This window comes from Taudactylus pleione, unplaced genomic scaffold (genome assembly GCF_031769625.1).
Source record: "Taudactylus pleione unplaced genomic scaffold, aTauple2 ptg000109l, whole genome shotgun sequence".
Classification (NCBI taxonomy): Eukaryota; Metazoa; Chordata; class Amphibia; order Anura; family Myobatrachidae; genus Taudactylus; species Taudactylus pleione.
This window is the reverse complement of record NW_028284511.1, coordinates 10,346,116-10,355,850: the sequence shown is the minus strand read 5'-3', so window position 1 is coordinate 10,355,850 and position 9,735 is coordinate 10,346,116. Positions and strand designations below refer to the sequence as shown.

The 9,735-nt window shown below is 42.8% G+C and overlaps 1 protein-coding gene across 1 annotated transcript; it reads left to right on the top strand.

Moving 5' to 3' along the window:
• Nucleotides 1-6,505: 6,505 nt before the first annotated feature.
• On the top strand, nt 6,506-7,561 carry LOC148525256 (4-galactosyl-N-acetylglucosaminide 3-alpha-L-fucosyltransferase FUT5-like). The gene has a single exon (XM_088471058.1). It carries the CDS (start codon nt 6,506-6,508, stop codon nt 7,559-7,561), a length of 1,056 nt encoding a protein of 351 aa, XP_088327184.1.
• Nucleotides 7,562-9,735: the final 2,174 nt, after the last annotated feature.

Sequence of the window (9,735 nt, the reverse complement as noted above, 5' to 3'; positions counted from 1 at the left end):
CAAGGGCTGCACTAATTATCTATTCTTCAGCCAGGGGCTGCACCAATTATCAATTCTTCAGCAAGGGGCTGCACCAATTATCAATTCTTCAGCCAGGGTCTGCACCAATTATCAACTCAGCCAGTGGCTGCAACAATTATCAATTCTTCAGCCAGTGGCTGCACCAATTACCAATTCTTCAGCCAGGGGCTGCACCAGTTATCAAGTATCTACTCTTCTTACTTCAGCCAGTGACTGTGCCAAGTACCAATTCTTCAGCCAGTGGCTGCGCCAACTATTAACTATCAATTCTTCAATCCTCAAGGGTTACCTCAACCATCATCTTTGCACAGTCCTCAATTCTATTCATCAATCAGTTTTGAGCAAGCTGGCTGGATGCAACCTTTTGGCCCTTAAACTAGATGAAAATAATCAATATTGTGAGCTGTGAGGTGGTCAAAATTTACTGGAAATGAGTGGAAATAAATGTTATTGAGGTTATTAATATGTAGGAACAAAAAAAGGCATATTTTATGTGATTTTAGCTGTTTTTATGATTTTTTAAAGAAAAAACCCAGAACCAAAACCCCCCCAAAAAACACGAAGGAGTGCTGCACATGGGAAACACTGGGAAATAGCAGGTAACTCACACTAGTAATGTCCATGAATCAATGAAGTGCTGCACATGGAAAATACTGGGAAATAGCAGGTAACTAAGACTAGTAATTTCCATGAATCAATGAAGTGATGCACATGGAAAACACTGGGAAATAGCATGTAACTAAGACTAGTAATGTCCATGAATAAATGAAGTTATGCACATGGGAAATACTGGGAAATAGCAGGTACTCACACTAGTAATGTACATGAATCAATGAAGTGCTGCACATGGGAAACACTGTGAAATAGCAGGTAACTAAGGGGGGTATTCAATTTGGAGCAAAAGGTCTGTGTTGGACTTTTAGCTCCACATCGGTGGTTTGATGGGGATAAAGTAGTGAGCGTGTGCCCACATTATCCCCGTATTCAATTAGGAATTAGCGAAACAGAAGCCGGCGGAAAGGTAACTATCGCAAAAAAACTGGAATTTTTGGGAATTGTTCCTGGGACCCCCCAAAGATGTCTAGACATGAAGGATCACTATGGGTACCCCCATTTTTGCCTGCTGAAGGTAGTCAGGGTTTGTAATAGCCGCAGCAGGTGCATAAATGCGGCATTGAATAAGGGGTGAAGAATAGCACTTAGTTTTTTGTTTTTTTTAGAAACTATTTCCATCAAATTTGGGGTACATGAAAATGGGTGCAAGCATATTTTTAAGTCCCTAAAGTTGTTTTTCAAAATTCTTCAAAAACGCACCTGCAGCTACTACCCGCATTCTGCAAAACACCTGCCGCACACTTGGGAACACCTCTGGAATTAATTTCAGTAGTTTAGAAATTTCTCTACTATTTTTTTTTTCACCCCAAAATTAAACTTTTATTTTTTTTATAATTTTTGGGGTGTCCCGATTTTTAATTTTTTTACTTTTTTTGACATAAATCTTTTTCAGGGAACATTACCCTAAACCCCAATTCTGCACTATTTTTCGTTATGTAAAAGATGGTGAAAAGTTATCCCCATTTTTTTACAAAGACTTTCTGCACTGTCGAAAAGTCTTTGATATTGAATACAGGGATAATTAAAATAAGCAAAAATTATGTTATAATGGCTTTTACTGCCATAAGACTAGTATTGTCCATAAATCAATGAAGTGCTGCACATGGAAAATACTGGGAAATAGAAGGTAACTAGACTAGTAATGTCCATGAATCAATGCAGTGCTGCACATGGGAAACACTGGGAAATAGCAGGTGACTCACACTAGTAATGTCCATGAATCAATGAAGTGCTGCACATGGAAAACACTGGGAAATACCAAGTATCTCACACTAGTAATGTCCATGAATCAATGAAGTGATGCACATGGGAAACACTGGGAAATAGCAGGTGACTCACACTAGTAATGTCCATGAATCAATGAAGTGCTGCACATGGAAAACACTGGGAAATAGCAGGTAACTAAGACTAGTAATGTCCAAGAATCAATGAAATGCTGCACATGGGAAACACTAGGAAATAGCAGTTAAACAAGACTAGTAATGTCCATGAATCAATGAAGTGCTGCACATGGAAATCACTGGGAAATAGCAGGTAACACACTAATAATGTCCATGAATCAATGAAGTGCTGCACATGGGAAGCACTGGGAAATAGCAGGTAACTCACACTAGTAATGTCCATGAATCAATGAAGTGCTGCACATGGAAAACACTGGAAAATAGAAGATACAGAAACCTGGGATTGACTTGATGCTTTAGCAATGTGGTCTCTGTGGGGCTGGTCTATATTAGCAAATCTCAGCTGCAGCTACAGATGATACATACATCAATAACAGTAAGGCCCTGAGATTCAGCAGTGCTTGTAAGTGCATTGCAGAATGCATATTCCCGATTATCAGGAATCTGTGCATGCACAGGACCCATTCTACCTCCATGCTGCACCTTGGTGGAGGAGCTCCTTTCCAGACCCAGTGCTATAAATACTGTACCATGAAATGAAGACAAAATTGCTACATGTAAGATAAGCCCCATCAATGTTCTCCCTAGAAAAATGTTTCAGCCAGAGGGCATTATGAAGTAGCTGTTTAGGAATAGACTGAACACGCTGATATTAATTAGAAACAGGGCCAGATTTAGGGGGGATGACAGGGAGGGGGGTCGACCCAGGGCTCTCACACACAGGGTTGGTGTGACCCTGCTGGGAACAAGTGTCTTCCGGCACCTGTTTTCCTAATGGGGGCTCCGCTGCCATGGCTCTGTATTCTGCATACAGTCAGTGATGCTGCATACAGGGCAAATTGGCTCCCAAGCCCCCTCATTTGCATCACATGACATATCACGTCCGTGATGCTGATCACTGATGTGGGGCCTCGGGAGCTGCTCTGTGAATCATGGGAGGTGAATAATGAGGGGGAGGTGGTGGATGTTATGGCTTGGGAGCCATTCTCCAAATCACGGGAGAGAACTAATCTAGGATATGGAAGGAGTGGGGGTGGATATCCTCCGTGTGGTTTGGATGGGGCCCTCACAATTTAGCTGCCCTGGGGCACCCACAAGCTTTAATCCGGAACTGATAACAAAGACTAGTATTATTTGCAATGTGGAAAAGCATAGCGTAGATGGGAATGTATCAAACTTTCTAAGCAGTGGACAAGTGGAGAAGTTTTCCATAGCAACCAATCAGTTTCTAGCTAGCATTTATCAAGTACAATATGTAAAATGATAGGTAGAAGCTGATTGGTTGCTTTTAGCAACTTCTACACTCTTTAGAAAGCTTTATACATTTTCCAGCCAAACTCTAAATAATATAAATAGTGAGTCACCAAGTATATAGTGGAACAATGTACAGAAAATCTGTGAGAGAACTGAGTAATAGCATGACACCACTGATCTAGGGGTCTATTTATCAAGCAGTGAAAAGTGTGGAGAAGTGGAAGTGGAGAAGTTGCCCATAGCAACCAATCAGCGCCTACCTATTATTTTATAGACTGAACTTGATAAATGTTACTTGAAAGCTGATTGGTTGTTATGGGCATCTTCTCCACTGGTTCACTTCTCCACACTTGTCACTGCTTGATAAATAGACTCCCTAATCTGCATTCGCACTTGAAACACTGAAAAGTGTTTCTACCACTCTACCTGCCACTATAGTGGGTGCAAGGAATGCCATTGCTATTGGGTCCAGAGGCTTAGGGGGTCCCGTATCCAACTCATATAGTTGTCTACCAAGTTTTTGACATTACCATGACTGAAAAGGGGGAAAAGTCAGTGTTTCTCAATAAAGGTTTACATTGATTTGATCCATCTCCCACATTCCTGTTTCATGAAGACAGACACAGTTGAGCTAATCAGAAAACCCTGCACTGTAGCAGGGAAGACTTTTCCTTGTTTACAGCCTTTATGAAGCTAGGGGGTGGGAATTGAACTCCGAGATTAGGACGATCCCAGAGAGGGACAGTGGACCTCATTCAGAGGTTGCCGTTAGATGCAAGCGGTCGCACTGAATCAGGGCGGCTGCTTGCATCCTGAACGGCCGCCTCCTTGTCGATCGTTAAGCTGTGGGTTGCCACCCACAGCTTAACGACCGACCAGGTTGATGGTCATGACGGTGATCACCATCGCGACCATCGGGGCTTATGACCAGACCCTAAGGTTGGGTCTGGGCACTCGGAAGCCCCAGGGAGCTTCCTGCTCTGATGGAGCAGGAAGCTCCCCACTGACATCACTGATGAAGTCAGTGCGGCCGCCCACAAAATGGTAGGCGTTCGTAAAGGAACACCTCCGTTTTGGAAAACACTCCCCCGGCCCACCTACCAAACAGGGGCAGCTGTCGATCAACATCGACAGCCTCCCCTTTGGTAATGAGCTCTGGAGCAACATAGTTTCTCTGTCGCTCTGGGGCTTGCGCGTGCGCAGTGCGTCCGCTGCGCGTGCGCAGGCCAAACCATCAAGTCGGTTACGAGTGCATTAGCACTCGCGACCGACTCTGAATGAGGTCCTGTGTGCCTTAATTAGGAAGGTCTCTACTCAAACTGGAATTTCCTGCATTAGGAAGTACCCAGTATAGTAGGAGCTAGTTGGTCCCTGTCCACTGTGTGGCATAATGTGACCTGGAGGCACTGTGTGCCATAATATGTATTGGCAGCACTACAATGTGGCATATTGTGAACTGGAGTAATAATATGAACTGGTGGCACTATGTGGTATAATGTGAAATAGGACACTACTAAGGGGCATAAAATAAACTAGGGCACTATTACTGTATGGTGCAGAAAATGCACTAGAGTAATATTATGAGGTATAAAATAAACAACCCCTGTGGAGATAGGTGTCTCTCTAGAAGCATTGGGGAGGGGCCCCTTCAAAATGTTGCTGTGGGCCCACAAAGTTCTGGTTATGCCCCTGCTGCCACTCTAATGTTATGTCACACTAAGTGGGGAGGGATTAGATGAGGAGTGGAATGGGTAGTGGGTTGGAGGGATTGAATGAGGAGTGGAATGATAGTGAGTTGTAGGGCTTTAATGAGGAGTGGGATGGACAGTGAGTCGGAGGGATCTAATGAGGAGTAAGAATTGGTGACTGCTGCCGTAATCCTTGGCTGTCAATCTTGGACATTGGAACATATTGACAGTTGGGTGGTTTGGGAAAATGCCAGGTGGGGCACCCGTGAAAAAGGCCTGGAGATAACATTACCCATGTCCACACAATGCTATGACTAATATAATCCATAAATGAGTTAAATTTGGGGAAAGAAATGAAAAGTGTAATTAATTCAAAGGGTTGGCACTAAATGGGTAATAGGTTGGACTTTATAGTCAGGTTTACAATTTTGCACAAAGTGTGCAAATAAGGATTTTCCTGCCTCTCCATGTACCAAGGATACTTCTAAATTGAAAAGTAATTTGCAAAGAGTGGAATGTTATGCTTAAATATTCCTGTCTGGATGGTTTGTATTGCATAAGTCATTTAGCAGTATTAATGAGTATCTATGGAATGTCATACATCTTGTCAAAATTCAATAAATCAGACATTGTCACATAACATAGTTCAGGTAAATTGCTTTCTTTAAATTGTTGCATTTAATGAAGTGAATGTGATTTGTCAATGCTTTATGAATTATGTAATGGAAACATTCTGAGTCGCATGCACTGCCGATGTCAGATGCAGTGGAGTGAGATTTTGCTATTGCGCATGTGTCCGTCGCCCCACGCTTGCATCCCAATTGCATCCATACAGAGTTGCAGTTGCAATTTCAGATGCACACATAGAGAACTGTACTGAAAATGAAGTGGGCGTTCCTAGCCGGTGACAGGGAGGTTGCTTAGCGCACGCACAGAGACGGTCCCTCTTATAGTAGTGTCGCGGCGGTGTCAGTGAAAGTTGTTGGTGTGTGCAAATGCTCAACTGCTCACACAGGAGGCCATAATCGGACAAAAAAACTATACCTACTATAGGGTTGGTGCAAGTTTTGATGGTGTGACCAATGGTGCCAATCAGTATTTCAGCCTCTTCAGACGCTTATAGTGGGCATCTCAATCCTTGCACATTTATATGCACAGAAGTACACCAGGGAAGGGAATTGTACTGGCATTTGTATAAAGTTGCGGACAGGAGATCGCCAATAGTCACAGACATGGACGTGGCTGTGTCCATCTCAGAATGGCCTCTTTCTCTTTCTAATAATAGTTTTGGTTTTAACGACACATTTTTTTTAACCAAAGTGTCTACTTCATATGGGATCATATAAACCATCTTATAATATTAATTAAAATGTCTTCAAAATAAAAGCACATACAGCATTTTTTATTTAGGTACTAAGTGTGTTGTTATTATATACATATTCTCTATATTTGTTTTTCCAACAGTGATGAAAATTGTGACGGGCATCCAGTAATTGAAATACTGCTCCAGTGTTTCTACTTAAATAAATGGAGGTTTCATGGAATAAAGTGTCTATGAAGAAGTGTTTTATGATATGTATTGCACAGTTGTGCCTATCAGCCATTTTGTTTACACTCTATAACAATGTAGGTCGCTCCGCAATAATTGATGGAATTGAATATGTGGAAACTATGCCGGAACCAGCTGAACCTACTCGAATCATCCTGTTATGGACTTGGCCATTTAATTATAAATTTCCCCTTAATAAATGTCCATCATTCCTTAGTATCAGTGGATGCCTCTATACAGTTAACATAACATTGTTTTCTTCCGCCGATGCGGTTGTTATCCATCACAGGAACGTTTGCCAATCTCAAGAACAACTTCCCCAGATGCCAAGACCACCAAATCAGTACTGGGTATGGTTTAACAAGGAGTCTCCATCTAACAGTCCAAACTTACACTTTATGGACAATCTCATCAATCTGACCATGTCCTACAGGGCTGACTCTGATATTTTCTCACCATATGGCTGGTTGGAGGAAAATAAAGAAGAAGCAAACTTCACTATCCCTCCAAAGACTAAGCTGGTGGCCTGGGCTATCAGTAACTGGAAACCAAACTCTAGGAGGGTGCGCTATTATGAGCAGCTTAAGAATTTTTTATCTGTGGACATATATGGAAGACAGCATAAACCTCTACCCAGAACTGAACATCAACAAACACTTTCCAAGTACAAATTTTATCTGGCGTTTGAGAACTCAATTCATGAAGACTACATTACTGAGAAACTATGGAAAAATGCCTTCACATTTGGTAATGTACCAATTGTTATGGGCCCCTCTCGTGAAAACTATGAACGTTTCATTCCCAAAGACTCGTTTATTCATGTAGATGACTTTTCCACAGCCCAGGAGCTGGCTACCTATATTTTAAAGTTAGACAGTGATGACAAAGCCTACCAGCAATATTTCCACTGGAGGTCCAGACTTCATCCTGTTTTAGGTACTGGTTGGCCGAATTCTTACTGTAGAGTATGCAGAGCAATAAAAGAAGCCCCTAAACATAAGACTATTGCACAACTTGGAGACTGGTACAAATGAGTTAAGGGCATATTTATCTATATTATTTTTACTAAAATAATGCGAAAACAAGTGTTTACACACCCGTTTCACATTATTTTAGTATCAATTAAATGTGGGAAAGGGCATTCGGAGGAGAATTTACAAAATTCTCTTCCAAGCCCATAAATTTGCAATTTGTTTAGTAAGCTAATCGTATGTCCCATACTTGTAATTGATAATGTGATCTGCCAAAATTGACCAAACTTAAATTGTAAAAAAATAGTGGAGGGAGTCCTGTGATAATAACACTATCTTCAGATGGCATTATTATGGCTTCCCTTCTGTTTCCCCTACTCCACCTCTGCTTTAACAGCCAGAACAGAGCTCAGAGCTGGCACCTGTGATCAGCCATGTGTATCTAAATAGACCACAGGCTGATCACTAAATAAAATAAAAAGTTAAAAAAGAAAATAATAAAATAAAACTTATCTGCAAGCTGCTGTAGTCAGGGATCAGTGTCTGGCTCCTGTGACCCCAGTCAGCTGATGATGTGAAACTCCCAGTCAGCATCTCAGTTTACAGCACTGATCAGCTGACTGGGGTCACGGAGAGAAGTAGTCGGACACCGATCCCTGGGTGCAGCAGCGTGCAGGTAAGTGTTAGCTTAGCGGGGGAGAGGGGGGATTGTGAGGAGGGGGTCCATCCATGCAAATCTGGGTGAATTTATTACAAGATGTGGATTGTAATCATGCCACTCAAAGCTTTACTGTAATGATTTTTATATAACTAAAAACAAACTGAAAAAGAAAATCCAAATTTATTTATAGCCTCTATTCAGGTGCTTTTCACGAGAGGAGGGGGCCCATGTGCAGTCTCTGTCATGGGCCCCTCCTTTCAGTCCGGTGGCCAGCAGTGCACTGAGCGCAGAGCAGGTCACTAGGAAAATGGCAGCAGTGGCCATTTTACCTGTACTGCACATGTGCAAAACAACAGGAAAATGGCCGTGGCTGCCATTTTCCAGGTGTTTTTATAGCGCTGACACTGGCGCCAACATGGGACTCCGGAGAGGTAAGTATAATATGGTTGCAAGGTGTGCGGTGCGTGCCTCCCTGGACCCAGGGGCCCGTGTGCACCGCACACCCTGCACTTATTATAAATATGCCCCTGCCTCTATTTCATTACGAATAATTTTCTAATTACATTTTCTAGTGCCTGCCTTTGTAGCTGTAATCCTATCTTCAATGAACAAGAAAAAAATAGTCGTCATTAAGCAATGATTAAATGTTTAAAATATTTAAATACATAACTTATTAATTTAAAACAAATGATGTGCCAAATGAGTAAATTACTTTTCCAAAACTTGTGAACAGCTGTGATCTTGGATTTAATACTGTCAATATATTTTACTAGTGATTTTATGAAAAGTTTTCGGTGAAACAGAATGTTTTTTATAGTGACAAAAGATGGGCCTGCTGCAGATTAATCATGGGGTGCACTCAGGGCCTAATTCAGACCCGCTCGCGAGCGCTGAGCACTCGCAAGTGGGTCGATGGTGGCCAAGTGCGCATGCGCACGACGGAGGCGGCTCCGTCGTGCGCATGCGCGAGACCCGAATAACGACGGCCAAGCTGTTGTTAAGGGTCTCGCACCAAAGGGGGTGTGCTGTCGATGGTGAGTGACAGCATGCCCCCTTTGGTGGGCATGCTGGGGGCATTGCTGCCCAGATGGAGGCGTTCCCATGGGAACGCCTATCGTCTGGGGGCGGCCCCACTGACATCACAAGTAATGTCAGTGGGAGTGCTCTCGGCTCTGATAGAGCCGAAAGCACTACAGGGCTTGCGGCAAAGAGACCCTACCACAAGGGTCTCGTCGCAAGCCCGATGGTCGCGATGGTCTTGACCATCGTGACCATTTTTTTGGCCGCTCGCCATAGCTATGGGTGGTCACCCACAGCTATGCGAGCAGCCAGGAGGCCGCTCTAAAATTAGGAAGGACGGCCCTGATTCAGAGCGAGCACTCTGTCAGAGTGTCCGGCTCTGAATCAGGGCCTATGTCCCTTCCCACATGACATATTATAAATATATATATATCTATAGATATATATATATATAGATATATATATATGGGATGTGCGTCGACCCCTGTGTTTTGGTTTTGGTTTTGGATCTGTATCTCCTTTGCAGTTTAGACCTGGAGTTTCAGTGCCCAATCTG